Source organism: Eublepharis macularius, chromosome 6 (assembly GCF_028583425.1).
Source record: "Eublepharis macularius isolate TG4126 chromosome 6, MPM_Emac_v1.0, whole genome shotgun sequence".
NCBI classification, from domain to species: Eukaryota; Metazoa; Chordata; class Lepidosauria; order Squamata; family Eublepharidae; genus Eublepharis; species Eublepharis macularius.
Genome location: NC_072795.1, coordinates 46,480,844 through 46,497,253, shown reverse-complemented (window position 1 = coordinate 46,497,253; position 16,410 = coordinate 46,480,844). Strand labels below are relative to the sequence as shown.

The following is a 16,410-nucleotide window of genomic DNA, read 5'->3' as shown; positions in this document are numbered from 1 at the left end:
GTAGATCCAGAGGAGTTAGCTGTGTTAGTCTGTAGTTGCAAAATAGTAGAGTTCAGTAGCATCTTTAAAACTAACCAACTTTATTGAGGCATAAGCTTTTGAGAAACACATGCCTAAGTGGGTGTCATCAACATAATAATGGCACCCAATACCAATGCCTCAGACAACCTAAATCAAAAGTCTTTTAATCAACTGGACTCTGGTTTTCGAAAAGGCACGCTCACAACTTGCAAGTTGCTGCTCACAAATTGGATTTGGCTCACAACACTGCACCGCTTAGAGGGAACATTGGCCTTGACCCTTCATAGTTGTGGGAATACCTCTCCCCTAATGCTCCTCCATGACAGCTTCGCTCATCTGAACAGGTTTTTTTGCAAGTGCCACTTTGCAAATGGGCAAAATCAACAGCATTTTCTTTGGTAGCTCCCACTGTATGGAAGGGCCCACTGAAGAGGTCAGGAACATCGTAAACTGTGCAAAACCGAATTATTCAGAGGGTTTTCTTAAACAGACAATAGGGTCAGGTCTGAAGGAAATAGTTAAAGGAGATGGATCAATAAAAGTATAGGGACTGTAGACTATATTATTGCACACGGTTACTGTTGTTCATTATGTCGTGTCAATTTGCTTATGTTTTGTTTCAACACTGTTTCAGCTCTGTATCAGTTTTCAGCATGTTTTCAAATGGTTCTGTAATCTATACCCGATTGTATTGTTTACTGAATGTCCTAGCTGTTGACAGTACTGAATTATGCCGTGTAGTCCACCTTGAGTCTCAGTGAGAAAGGCAGACTATAAATAATGTAAAATCAGTCAGTCAGTCAGTCAGTCAGGGACTTCAGGCTTTTCTTCTTTTGCCTATTCTAAGTATACTGCTATTTTGTGTATTTAATACTTGTTTCCTTATACCCTTCCCTTCAAGTAGCTCAGAGTGGTGTACATGATTCTCCTCCACAACTACCCTGTGAGGCAGATCAGGCGGCAAGAAATTACCTTGGCTAAGGCCACTCAGTGCTTTTCATGGAGAAGGGGGATTTGAACCTGGACTCTCCCAGGCTCCAGTTCACTATGCCATGCTGGTGTAGGTCTTAAATCTGCCTAGCTACATTAGGCATTCAATAATGCCTGCGAAACAAACATTACTCTTGAATAGATGAAACCAAGAAAACTTAATACCAATACAATAGTCAAATGTTATTCTCCTTTGTTTGTTTCCTAAAGAAAATCACCCCCTTAAAACAGATCCAATTATTAAATATATTCTTACATCCCACTGAAAAGCTCTAAAAGCAAAAACTCAAAATGGCTTTCTTCTTATTTGTTTTCCACAGGACTTTTCCATATGGAGTGTTTTGAACTAGTGAGGGCCAAAAGGGATAAAATATGTACATGCAGCCTGGTTTGCGCTCCCCCCTCCCTAGACTGTATTCAAGAGAGAGGTATAAAAACACTATAAATGTCTGATAGTGATTAAGAGGTTTTTTCCTCCTTTCCAACTGCTCTGCAGCCAAGTGCTCCAGTGCCCGAGAAGGCTACTAAATCAGAGACCCCGAATGCCAGCACTTAAATTTAGTAATGAAGGCAGATTACATTAATCTAAACAGACTGCATGAAATCTTTCAAGTGCATGCAGATAGCAACCATACATTTGCATGATTTGCTTGGGCAGGGGGACGCCCACTGGAGATTTGTTGCATGGAGAAACAATACAACCAAATAAAAAAAAATAATAAAACCCACCCCACTCTCTCTACACATCAGAGATAAATCTGATATGATGTAGCTTGGTGAAAAGAGTCGTGTTTGCGAGGACACTCAGCATTATGACGGCCACAGAAACGGTGCCACTTAGATTACAGATCGCCACGGAGTATTACAGCTTTATTTGCAAGCCAGACCAAATTCTGCAAATGATGTTTCCGTCAACCTGGCTTCTCCCAGAAGTGTACTGAAAGGACTTGTCTGCCTATACGAAACAACTTAAACAAAGAGCTTATTGGTCCCATCATCCCTGTACATTCAAATGTATCTGGCAGTCTTTTTTTTTTTTTTGCTTCCCTTTCTACAGCTAAAAGCTTAACAATTCAATATAGGAATGAGAGGCTGAGTTAGCGTTCTCATCCATGGATATAATCAGGTCAGCTTCCTACTCTGCTCCTTGAATCATGAGTCACTGGAGCAATGCAGGGACTTAGAAGCAGGCTATGTTTATTTGTGCTACACTGCATGGCATTTTAATTAGTAACTCTGTGGATTTAAAACCTCTGAATGGACACACAGGGGCAGTTGTGTAGCTCAGCCTTTGTGCTCTCGCTCTTGGAAAAAGAAATCCTGTTTGAGGACACCAGCAGGGGGTTAATAGAAGCTTTGATAAAGTTCTCTGAATCCTTTTATTGTTGCTCAACTGCAGACTGGACTCTGGTGTCTTTCTGGCTGCTCCCAGGAGATAACAATTAATTTTATTCAGTTGGGGGGAACAGCTAAAAATATAGACGCCTTCACAGACCTTTGGGCTGTGAAGAGCAAGGTGCAATTGCTGCAGTATGACTTATTCTAGTTCAGCTAAGAACAGGTCTGATCTTCACATGTACTTCAGAAGGTTATTATGGATCAAATTCTAGGGAGATCATAACTAGTTGCTCGAGACATAAAACAGATCAATTGCAGTAACGTAACAACTAGTTAAGCTATTTTGTGTTTTGAGGTGTTTTACTACTTTCACTACATTGCAGAGCATTTTTCCAGTTTACTTTAAAACATATAGGCAAACGGAAGAATTGGTGCTATTCACACTACAGAGGGACGATGAAATCAATTTCCCACAGAAAACTGTCAGATCTATATCAAAATGTGAGCAAACTTGTATTTAAACATTGTAATTACCCCCTGTCACTACTGGGCAGGCTACTTTTCCCAAAGATGTTCACTGAACCCTGAAGTTGGTGATTTACTAAGCCTTGTTAAAAACCTTTTCTTTGCCTTGCTGATGGAGAGTCTTACTTTCTCGCGGATACAAATTCATGGAAATGGGTGGTACATAGCCTTTGGCAGAAAGCAGGCAATTGTTGTTTGTGTGGTTTCTTTGTGCAATAGCACTTAAATAATAATTTACTCTTCCCAATAATAGATTTTCCATTTTTATTTTGTTTTGTTTTTAGTTTGGCTCCATGGACGCACGTTCTTAATAGCACGTCTAATACACATGAATGTGGTTGGTTGCCAAAGGGAAAAATGCAGCTTACAGGGCATATTTCCTACCACAGCACATTCATTTTAGAGGCATAATTTAAATGACCATGGGAAGGAATTCTCAACTGATCAGCACTGTTTATCTTTGAGGTCCCTGAGAGATCTCTTCCCAAGCACAAGTGATGGACAAATGAAAGGTATTTTTAGCTACCCATTCATTTAGTAGTAGACCAGTTCAATGCTACGATTATGTCTACTCTCTGGATCTCCTACCACATTTATACTTCAAAGTTCTGTGGTTTCCCAAAATCCTTTGTTTTGCTTCTAAAATTCTCATGGACATACAGTATACTATGAATCATCAAGACATCAAAAGAATGAAAACAGAAGTCAAAGGTAGACAATGACAGAATACATTTTAAAGACAATATGTAAATCCTCCTAACATAGTCTTACTTCTTAAATAAAAAACTGTACTTCTCTTTTGTTTTAATAAAAATAAAATAAATACTTTTTTTAAAAAAATAGAGATTATATAAAATATAGTCTCTAAGACACTGATTTTATTTCATTCATGACCACAAAACATTTTCCAGATATTTCTCTAATTCTGCCCCCCTTGTTATACAAAGATGTTGTTAATAGTAGAAATGTGACTAATTTTGGTACACAAAGGCCAAACCAACCTGCTGTGCAAGCTACATGTGCTACACCTCAGGCTCCACTCTTGTTGTCCACTCTTCTTATCTTACTTGATCAAGACACAGAACAATCAGTCTTCCTCTACTTTGTTTGGACTCCTGCACAATTTCTCCCTCATTTAAACGACTGGCTGCTTTTCACAACAGAAGAGACCTCAGATAACTGGGACCATGGCCAAGCACGAGCATCACCGAGGAGGACATGTGCACCCAGGATAGATTTCTGCTTTGTTGGGTTATGATTCTTATCCCTAATCAGGGTGGAGGATCTCTTAGCTTAGCTGGCTGGGGGGGGGGATGGGGAGTGACATGATCAGCATCTTGACATACTCCCTGAGCACCTAGAAATGATGTCAGCACATCACTGGGGGATGCTCTTGCATTTGGGAAAACATTACAGTTTAACCATAACATTTCCCCCCAATGCTACAGCATCCCCAGCAATGCGCTGACGTCACTTCTGGGAGCACAGGTGATGATATTGGTGCATCGACAACAATGTAAAGATGTTGCTGGTGAGTCTCTCCATGACCTGATAACCTCCCAACCCCCTGTCAGTTGGCAACCCCAGATCTTTAACAGAGAGTACTTTCTGAACTTAACTGTTTGTGCCTGATTCGAACAGCAACAGGCCATTCTGAGAAGTCTGTGAGAGTCTGAAGCTGAATAGTTCCTGGAAGCACTGTTAGACTTTCTTGTTTGGGCTGTCATTCAGCAGTCATGGTTTACCAAGCATGGTATGAGTTTAATTTCCCTATAAATTATGTTTAATTGGGTATTCTATTTTTATGGTATTTACCCTTCAGGCATTATTACCTGTCCCAAGCCTTTGGGAAGAGGTGGATAGAAAGTGCCAAAAATACATAAACAAACCACCTATGAAATAGGGTTAACTCCCACTTGGGAAATACCTGGAGTTTGCAGGCTGGAGCCTGGAGATGGCCGGGTTTAGGAACAAGAGGGACCTCAGGAGGCTATAATTCCACAGTGTCCATCTTCCAAAGCAGCCATTTTCTCCAGGGGAGCTGATCTAGATCAACTTTAACTCCAGGAGATCCACAGCCCAAACCTGGAAGTTGGCACCCTGGTATGAAACCTATTTGCCTGGATTGTGTATCTACTGCAGTTGTTAAGTATCAGGAGGCGGAACTGTCCACCAAACAATTTTACTTTAACCAGAATAATGCAGACTAAGCAGGGGCAGCTCCAGCATCGCTGTCACCTGAGGCAGCTTAAGGGCTGCCTCTATGTGTGTGCGTGCACGCACGCATCATCACACAGGGCTGGTGCATGCATGGGGACCCTTCCAGCCCTCTCGTTTAGTTGCTCTGTGGGCCAGGCGCAGCCGGCCGCCCTGGCTGCCGGCTGAGCCTGGCCCGCAGAGCACTGAATCGGAGGCTGCCCATTCAGCTGCCCCACACTGCCACCGCCAGCACACACTCCTGGCCAGTGGTGGCGGCGGCAGCCCCACAGTGCGCACCCCTGCCCCCGGGCCACTGCCCCCTCCAGCACCTTAGTGCCCTGAGGTGGCTGCCGGGCCAGCTGGCCCTGGGTCAGTGAGAAGGCCAATACACTACAGCAGAGGTCCTTCAAAATTATTTTTTTGTGTGCTTAAACTTCAAAGAAAGAAAATATTCACTTATTTCTAAAATTACTTCAAAGTAATGCAGCTCAGCATATCAACACAGGCACATTCATGTTAATTACTGCCTTTCTCACTCTACTGTCTCCCATTTCACAAGCACCACTTTTCAACAGTAGCTCATTGACAGGAATAAACTACAGTGTGTATTTTTCCTGGACTAAGCTTGTGAAGTCACAATTCTGGGATCAGATGAGCATCTCCAGCTTCTTTTCATACATGCATCATCCATATTCCCAGGAGAGATCACACTGCCTTTTGGAAACTCATATCACAGACAAATCCCACATGGTCCCAAATTGGTTCCGGAAGGAAAGAGTAGTTCCCACGCTACTGAGGAAAATACAGAAAGGGCCCTTAGAAATATTGCCAGAAACAGTGTGGTGTAGTGCTTAGCATGTCATACTAGAACCCGGGATATGTTCAGAAGCTTTGAAGCTCACAGAATAACCTTGTTCCAGCTGCTCAGCCTTACTTGTTTCACAGGGTTGTTGTGAGGATAAGGCCCATGTACTCTGCCCTGAGATCTTTGGAGAAAAGGTTGGATAAAAATTAGACGGACAGACAAACAGACAGAGTTTCCTATACTTTTACTAGTTCTTCATTTTGGTCAAGTTGTCTTATCCATCACTTCTGTCAACACAGTAAAAAAAAAATTCCAGGCAACTGTGTCTTTCTCTTCTTAAACAACTGCATTCTAATTAAGCAACATAACATCCAGTTAGTAGGCAGAATGTTAAGAGTACAGAATCCCCAGGAGACATGTGCTTGTTCTTTAGATCTCTGTCCCACCAGAAATAAGAATGACCTTGGCAGTTATTTCTTTGAGAACATTACAATAATACTCATTTGTTTGACTTATTTTCCTGTCACAGATTTCCTCACACAAAGCAAGCCAAACACTCACTCAGCAGCACAAACTTAAACAAGTATATGCGGGGGAAGAGGGGAACCATTTTCTGCCCTGTAAGTGAAATAAATAAAGTATTTTTCTCTTGGGAAAGAAATGACAAATTATTCTGGCTATTTCAGTATGAAGCTTAGCCTCAATAACAGTTATTTAATGAAACAGAAGGTACACAGTTATTTGATGCACATAAGGTACATGGGACACATAGGAACCTTCAAGAAATCATCCTCTCCAAATCAGAGAGGATGATGAATGGAATAGTTAATTAATCTTATTTTTCTGAGAAAATGTAAATGTGTTTTTTTCAGCCACTTAAAAAAAATGCCCAACCTCATTTTATTTCATGTGTCTGTGTGTGCATGTGTGCGTGTTTATGGGCTAATCAGAATATATGTAGTGTTAAGATGGTGGGCTAACAGAAAGGCTGACAGACCCTTAGCATCTGGCAGCTTATGCAGATAAGACTGGAAATAAAGCTATGGGCCATCTGATGTCTCTGATTTGCTTGTGCAACTTCCATCATTGTCATGGCAAACAGCGCAAAGCAACTCTGGGCATGATATAGCACCTATGGATTCTTACTTGATGCACATACACTATTGACCAATCTAAATCAAACTGGCAGAATACAGAGCTCTTGACATGCATTTGCTGTGCTATGTGGTGTAACACAAAAAGAATTATATCAGCATCTGAAAACAAACAGGGGCTTAACCAGAATGCCAAATAAGAATTTATTTTGTTTTTATAAAATCTTCCAGAGTGGCTGTGTTCCCTGGAAGTAAGTACCACTCAATATGCTTTGATTGTTCTAATAGTATGTTCAGATTTATGGAAGGAGAAGGATACCTGCCTCAAGTAGAGTTCCCTAATAAAGGGGCAGCACAGACATTTTCAAAGTAAATATTTCCAAAATATCCATTTGATCCCACCTTTTTAAAAAAAATGTGCATCAATCAGAAAAACTTAAAATGCAAATCTGCTCCTCTGTTCTCTTGAATCATCTTGAAAATCTAATGTGTGTGTTATTACTAGTTTTATAAAACTGCTGCTAGTGAAACAAAACACAAATGATTTTAAGTTAGTAGGGAAATGTTCATTTCTAACATTCCTGCCATTGTGGATTACACCTGTCATTTCTTGAAAATGGGAGGTGAGCTTTTAGAGAACTGAGATACTTAAGGATCAGAAGAAATGCAGCAAAAGGGATATGGGAGAATATTCTGTTGTAATTTAACACACCCTCTGCAAGGAAGGGGTTTTGTGGCAGGCAAACAGACATACTGGAAGAAAAAGCATCTATCTGGCACAGTCAGACATCTTCACACAGAAGATTCATATCTGAGAACAGCAACAAGTTTTAAAATATCCACAGCAAGACACAAGGAGGAGAAAATATTATTTGTATCCTAATTGGCATTACCCACCTTGCTGTCTAACAAATTACCAAGCATTCATTATATGTCTATTTAAAAAACAACAACAAAACTGTGTAACTAGGCTAAAAAGGAACAAAACTGTCAGAAAGCACCATTGTCCTATACCAAAAGGCAAATGGAAAGAAGACAGACAAATTTCTATTTTTAATTGATACCAACCTGCGAGTTCTCTTTATGTATCCTCATTCCCATGTGAAACCTCTTTGTTTTAGTACAGAAACAACCACCCTAACTTCACCATGTGCCCCCACACAAGGACAATTCCAACTGTCATGTTGTCATGTTAAAATCACTCAAGCAGTTATCCCTGTATATAAATGTAAGTACACAAAAACACATTGATGTTGCTTTCTTCCAAGCAAGAAAACTTTCTGTACTAATCACAGAATCTCTTTACTGAAAGATTTATTTTTATTTTTTAACAGCTTCACTGTATTATCGGAGGAGAGTCCCAAGGTTTTATTCTGTTTAGCAAGATGCTAAGTAAGGTTTCTCTCTGGAAACCGTCTTCAAACATGGTATGGGAATTGCCTCTTTATTTTGTATTATTAGTTGGTTCTTGCTTCTCAAAGATTCTTTTTAAAATATATGGAATATTCCAGCCAAAGATAAATCATTTTAAATTCCAAGAATTTAAGAGGAGAGATTTAAGCATGTACTTAAATTTCACTGACACCAAAGAACCGAAAAGTGCTTAACTTTGACAGCGTCTTACACTTATCTTTTACTGGACATTGTCAGAAATATATGTAGGCCATCAACTGCACTTCTGCCGACAGAATGTTAATTTATCTAATTGTTAAGAGAACACCACTAATAAGCTCCTGATTTCCCAGTGATTACTCACGTAAGCTGATTTCCACCCAGCTTCCCCATCCCTCTTTATATTAAAAAAAATCATATCATGCTGAATTCAGTGGTATTGGAAAGATTTAACACCAATTTTGAACATCTTTCTCTGAAGTATCAAAAAAGAATATTGTCACATCTTCATCAAAAGAATATCGTCAAAAAAGAGTATCATTAATATCAAAAAAGAATATCATCATACCTGGTTTAAAGCCTTATTTGGATATTATTTATAAATCGAGGCACAAATCTTATTACAAATAGTAATGTATAATCACTTTCAGCAACAAAACATTCATTTGCGTATTTTCACTTAAACATTCCCTTGTACTGCTTGAAACAGAAAAAGGTTACATATTTGCTTTAAAAAAACAAATAAGCTAAATTGCTCTCAGTATGGTGATAAAAACTGTCTTGAAAAATAGAAAACATTCAAACTTAACAACAGTGCTGTTGATACCACTATAGCACTGTATTTGTTTTCAATAAAGATGGTGCCAACTGCTCATGTAAATAAATTCAGGCTGAATATTTAGCAGAGATGGCAGAATTAAGAACCTCTTCACTTTTACAAATTCTGTAAATGCATTACTGACAGTATTATTTTCTGCTCCTTTTAACCTTCCCAGTTCACCAACGCACACACATCTTTTAGAGAACTGCTTAAACAAATGCAACTAGAGCAAAACAGGCCTTGGCAAGCAGCAATGAAAGTAGGACTAGCGTTGGCTGCATCATCCGTGCAACCCTCGGTTCAACGTTCCCCAGAGTTCCCTTATGCTACATGCTTTTGTAATCTCTTTAAAATTTCTAACTGGGTATTATAACACCAAGTTGGGAGAGGATGAAATGCCCGTGTAGGTGCACTCTTAGCTATATATCTTTCTAAAAGAAGAAGCTATGTTTCATATGAATTGCCTGAGGAGAGAGGAGCTCCCCAATTCCATGGACAATTCCTACACAGATGAGATAGACTGTCTTTCATTATGTAAGGCAAAAAAAAAAAAACCCTTGAAAGATAAGGACTGCTATCTACAAAACCACTTATGATTTCTCCATCTCTTGATACTGCAGCCACTTCCCAAAATTAACTATGGTCCAGACATCACAGGTAACCTTATTTAAGGAAAACATGCACAAGCACAATTTGTTGTCAGGCTTATGCCTTGCTTCTGCCCCTTCATGAGAGGACTGGGGTTAAACACAAACCTTGGCTAAACATAATGTACAGATGCAAGCATATTAACTGGAGTTACCTTTTCCCCGCTATCTGGGATCCTAAAGCAGGATTTAATCCGAGTTTAGAATCCTGGTTAGTTGTGGGGGGAAATTACTTTGGTTAACTGGCATGCCTGCATTCATACATCATGGGTAACCACACTTGCTTGATGCCTGAAGTACAGGGGAAGGAGTGAGATGCACACATGAGCATGGGTTTCTGCACACTTTTCCATGACTGTAGTACTATATGCTGTCTGAATGCTTTCTACGCTTTCAGAAGCTCACATTCAAGGCCAAACAAAATTGCAGTTCAAGATCTTGGGGAAGTGCCAAGACTAATCTATCCATATTCTGCACTCTCCAGCGGCTCAGTCAGTTCCTCAGTTAACTTCTCTTCCATATGGTGCAGAAAAGAAACAGGCTTTTTGACTGAGCTGCTCTCTGGCTCAAAAATAGACTCCTACTCAAGTAAGATGATGATGCTTTTAATAAAAGGGAATAGCTTCCATGAAGAATGAGTCCTGATGTTTTCTTGGTTTAGTATATACAGTGCAAGTCTATATGAAAGGGCCACAGCTGTTGTTATTTTCTACCATATCTCCTTAAAGCATAATTTCATGCTAATAAAGTATTGGTGAAAATATTTAAGTAAATAATCATTTAACTGTATAACTATGAGGAGACGGGTGGGGAAGGAGAAAAAAAAATATATATAAATGTTTACCTGCTTGGTTAGTTGTCACAGTGACAGACACGGCCTGGTCTGGGCTTGGATTTTGCTTGGATACTCCATTCACTGCCCATATTTCAAAGGTGTAGTTTGTATGTGCCAAAAGGTCAGTAATGGAAACTTTGGTGGTTTTCAAACTATTCTGCTGAGGGCTGAAGTGTACACCGCTACCACACGACCGACAGCGGTTTAAGTCACTGGCCCCACATCTCTTGCATACCACATTGTAGGAAACATCTTCACGGCCACCTTTGTTCTGAGGAGGGCTCCATTCCAAGTTGACTGATGTTTCATTGACATTAGAAATCAGGTTTTGGGGGGCAGATGGAGGGCCTGCAAAACAAAAGTATTGTTTTATGACACTTCTACAGTGAAGGAAAATAATCTCCCTGCCCAGAAGAATACATACCCAGCAGAATATCATGTGATTCATTGTAGAAAACACATCAGGTTGTTGGTGCAGACTGTCCTTTTCACAGTTTGAGTGCCCTTTTTAAAAGAAGTACTAAAATACATACTTCCGTTCCCATACATGAACTGAATCAAGGTTTTCATATGTGTATCTATAGCTCGATTGGGAAACATATACACAAATTTTGCAGAGAATATGTTTCCGCAAGCTGACACATCCCTGATCCAGGTGCTACTCAGATGATTAGCAATTGTCGATCATTTATTTGCAAGTTATCCTGCCTCACAACAAACACTGTCACATTCCTAGCACCACAAACCTACACACCAGACAGTGTCATGAAGCATTCTGTCCAGAGACAATAAAGAAATGGAACATTACAGGGATGATCAGATATCAATACCACCCGTGGGATTATACCTAGACAGACACTGAGTTCATGCATTCCTTCCCCTGTACCTCTCACTGTACAAAGAAGGGCTGCACATTTAGTGGTTCCTATTTCATAGGGTCAGGAAGATCCTATTTCAAATACACATTGCAGCTCTCCATTTTTAAAATACTTTCTCCCTACTGTGATGGACGGGAAAGACGGCACAGGAGCCTCTAATACAGTTTCAATCTCCCAATGGCATGAAAGATTAATTTGAATAGGCCTAGAAAATTCCACAATATAGGCCACTACAAATACATTCAACATCAATGTGGTTTACAGGAAGTGCTATTCAGTGCTGTAGCTGTTTCACTGTTGCGAAGGTGAAACTGCATCAGCTACAATCTCTCACAAGAGCGGACATGCTGTAGAAGTTACAGATTTGAATCCCTACTCTGCCATGGAAATCAGTCACTCTCTTTCAACCTAACCTAACCCACAGGGAAGCTGTACGGACAAAATGGAAGAGGGAATAGTAGTGTTGTAAGTCACATTGTGTGCCCACTGGGAAAAAAGTGGGCAGGGGTCGTCAGGCAATTTAGTTTGTTTAGGGGAAACCCCCACGGGCCATTGCCTTGCCCACCCCTTCAATGGGGCCAATGAGGATGAATAAAGGTACAACTGGTATTGAGCAAAACTGGGATGTACTGTGCCTGTGCTCCTCTTTGCCCAGGCCAGTGAAGAGGAGCATGGGCACAGTGGCTCCCAGCGTTGCCCTTTGCTGGCATGGTGAAGCTACTGAAGAGGAGCATTGGCACAGCAACAGCTCACTTTGCCCAACCAGCATGGGTGCAGTCCAGCCAAGGAGGAGGAACATGGCATTACCCACACTCCTCTTCTCTGGTGAGGAGGAGCACAGACACAGTAGTGCCTGCCCTCACCCGGTGTTAGCTGAGGTATAGTGTGTTTGGAGTAAAGAAGCATGGCAGTGCCCACATCTGTCCTGCTGGCTTGGGTGGGATGCAGCCAGTGAGGAGGAGTGCAGTGGTGCCTCCTTCCATCAGCTGGGTCCTCGGAAGAGATGAAGTGGGTACAGCAGCAGGAGGGTGTGTGTCCCTTCTCTAGGGCCATTCCTACCAACCATATTAATGGACAACTCACCTTTTTAATACAACTTTAGGAGCCAAGAGTGATTCTGCCTTTCAAAGAAACTACCCTTGCAAACAGCTTGTGTACTGCCTTTGATTTGTTGACGGGAATTAATATAAGCAGGGAAACTGATAGGCACCATGTTGTGTAAATGAGGGAGAGATTATGGTGTTTGTAGTTGATGTAATGATTAAGTGGATGGGCATGTAAGTGGAGAAGGGATAACTGGTGCAACTGGGGAGCATGAATGGTGCGTGTGAGTAAAGAGGAGTGAGACGTGTGTTTTTGTGTGTAGGAACAGTGAGGCAATGACAGGTGAATAGGAATGGGATAGGGAATAGGCAGCAAGCTGAACTACTGTAGTGTTAGAGTGTTAAACCAGGACCAGGAGACCTGAGCTACTTGGAGAAAATTATAAATACATAGTGAAGAATATGTACAAAACAAACAAACAAAAACCCTCTGCAAATCATCACAGGCTTTCACATTCAAAGTATATACTATAGGGATACATTATGTACAATTTGCTGTTAAGATTTGCATTTCCTTATTTTAGTAGATTTGAAAAACAATCCTCATAGAAATTGCTTGGCTAAAAAACAGATTTCTGCCACATCTTCAGCAACTGGAGGGTTAAAATAGCTCTCAAATCCATTAAGATGCTTTTCAAAGGAACCATGTCCAGTTTCATGTGGGAAAATGTGCCATAATGAATCAAACTCCTCAGAAGTAAAAAGTTGGTAATTAGTACGTAGGATGGAGACTGGAGGTGTCTAAGCAAAGAAGCAACCAAGCAGAAAACAGGGGAAGCAGATGCTTGCTAGCTGCACCACTTCTAGCACGAAAAGGAAGGTGCAGGAACAGTAGATAATAGAGCTACCGAAATACTGGCAGTTTGAAGAGGGTAGACAAGGCAGAGTTTTATGTTTAATAAGCCCCTAGTTTTCTTTTGCTTCTCACATAAGACTGCTTCTATGAAGAATCCCATGAGGAAAGAACCTCACAGAAGCAAAGTCAGTGACTCTTCCCGCACAGGTGATGTGAAGCACAATTTTGCTTGGAGCATCCATCTTTCCTCAAGCAGTGAACTGTGCATTCACTCTATTTCTCAAGGGTGGACGAGGAAGCATTTGGGAAAAAAACCAGCTACTTTAGAACAAGGGAAAAGCTAGAGGAACTTTTGTGCTACAAGGATTCCATTCAAATGGGCTAACAATTCAATCCTAAGAACATTTTCCCAGGAGTAAGCCCCCCTGAATAGACCCGAGTAAGATTCTTCTGAGTAGATGTACAAAGCAGTGCTCTTTTAATCACTAACAATGCTGTGACCACTAACTTGCAAAGTTCAGACTCCTTGAAACTGTTCCTTTATAAAGTCTTTGTTTACATTATATCGAAGCTTACAGAGCTGAGTGGCCAGTTGGGCTCCTGTGAGTATGGTGTAGTGGCTAGAATGCTGCACTACAATCTGGAAGACCCGTTTGAATCCCCCTGTGCCACGGAAGCTTGCTGGATGACCTTAGGCCAGTCACACACACACAGCCTAACCTACCTCACAAGGTTGTTGTGAACATAAAATGGAGGAGAGGAGAACACTGTAAGCTGCTTTTGGTCTCCACTGGGATATAAATGAAGTAAGTAAATAAATATGCCACTCTTTAATATTAATCTCTCTCTAAATGGATCAGCTTACCCATGTTTACTGTTAAGGGCAAGATGAAAACTAATAGTATCGACTAGACTTTCCCCCCATTACCTCATGCAAAGACAACATTTAACTGCTGATAAAAAGTGTGCATACGATTAACTGTTCACATTCATTCAACTAAGAAGAAACTATACTGTCTCAAAGTAATAAATATTTTTTAAAAGAAAGAAACCTGTTGAATTATCATATTTGGGGAGTTTTTGAGTTTGATTTCTCATAAATTATAACGTGAGCACTTTAAACTTCAGGCAATCTCAACTGCTTTTTGTCAATTTTGTCACTGCCAGGATCCCTGCAGAAGGTATGGCTTTATATACAAGCTAACGTGACTTGTTATTAGGGATGCCAATTCCCAATGGTGGTAGGGAATCCTCTGCCCCCACCTTCTCCCCCCTGGCCCACTCACCTGGCTGGTAAGGGGAAAAGAGGGGGGAAGCAAGCTGGCAGCCACTGGAGCACATAGTGAAATGGTGTGTGCGCACATGCTCTGAAGTCCTGAGGATGAACTGTCAGTTGAAAATGAATCTCATGGGGGCCAAATCAGCCCAAACATAATGAAAATGCTATGTTTGGGGCTGATTTTGCTCCCCTCACAAGACCCCACAGCTTCTAGTTTTCAAACAGAAGTGAACAGGGCCTCTGTGGAGCACACAGGGGCCTGGATCAAGGCTCTGCACCTACCTTGCAACCCCTCACTTCTGAGATAAGGAGGGTCAGCAACCCTACTTGTTATTGTGATTTATCTGTAAATTTCAACAGGTAGGGTTGCCAGTCCCACACTGGGGGCGGAGGATCCCCTGCTCTCAACCTCCACTCCCTGCCCCACTTATCTGACTGACAGGGAAAAAGGCAGGGAATGCACCTCCCAGGGTGTGCTCTTGCGCTCCACAGTGGCCTGATTGGCCCCAAATAGGCCAAAATCAGCCCACTGCAGAGCACAGGAGCGCTCCCGGGGCAGCCTGAGGCCTGCATGATGACATCACTTCCCGAGTTGGGTGCTACCACAAAATGGCTGCTTCAGGAGGCAGAGCCAACCACAAACTGACTGCCACAGTGGATGAATGCTCCCACCCAGATTAAGGGCAAATGCAGGGGAGAAGAGGCATAATTTTCAAAATATACTGGGGAAAAGGTCAGCAAGATAATAAAACCAACATTGTAGTGCTAGCTGATGCCAAAGCAATATGCCAAAGCCAATCAGATCTCCAATGCCCAGTTAGAAACTGTGCAAAGCAAAAGTCCAACCTGGACCCATCCACTTTCTAGCAACACTTGGTGGATGCCACATGCACTGCATTGGGATCTCCTGGTTTAAATAGACAATTAGATCTCTCATAAATCATTTAGATCAGATATTAATAAATGTTGTGCTTCAATAAACTCTTACCTTTTGGTGTTCATCTAAGTGATACTAATGGCAGCTGATCAGTTTGAACCAGTAGCGTTTTTGTGCATGAGCAGTTTTGGGAAAACATGGTTAAGAATTCATGGCTATTCAGCCCTAACTGAACAGATCAAGTGATTGTCTCACAACTGATTGCCATCTGCAAGCATGCTAAGTTCAACTGGCAAATATGTTTGTGGTGAAATCTGCAGCATCCTTACTCGCACCTATGTCTTCATGTTTTTTCCCTCCCTAGGTCAACAGAATGAAATGCTGCACTTTGCCAAAGGGTGTGTTTGCTCTTGAAGGAAATGGGTTTACCTGTTGAGTAATGCCTCCAACTTCTAGTATTACAGCCTACTATATAACTACAAAATCTGCAATAAGGATACATTGAGGCCCTTCATGCTGATAAACCAAACCAACCTGTCTCTTTACTGACATAAATCCTTTATGGCATACATCCTCCCTTAAAAAAAAAAACTTCTTTAGAAACAACCAAGACTCACACAAAAGGTCTAGAAATGTGAGCACAAACTTAAGAAATCACTTGTAAGCTCTTGCTATGACTAAGTCTTTAATACTGGTGTCTGTCCATGCAGCATTTTTCATTAACAATCTGCCACTGAGTTGCTCTCCTGAAAACCTCCCTGGGTGTGAACAGACACTAGATTCAATTAAATATTTCCACAACTTGACCAGA

General features: G+C 41.1%; 1 protein-coding gene across 1 annotated transcript in view; it reads right to left on the bottom strand.

The window, feature by feature from the left end:
• Positions 1-16,410, bottom strand: part of EPHA4 (EPH receptor A4) — a 184,667-nt gene that overhangs the window by 73,255 nt on the left and 95,002 nt on the right. The window contains exon 5 of the mRNA XM_054982282.1: positions 10,676-11,014. Within this exon, the coding sequence (XP_054838257.1) occupies positions 10,676-11,014 (339 nt within the window). The remainder of the gene's footprint in view (positions 1-10,675; positions 11,015-16,410) is intronic.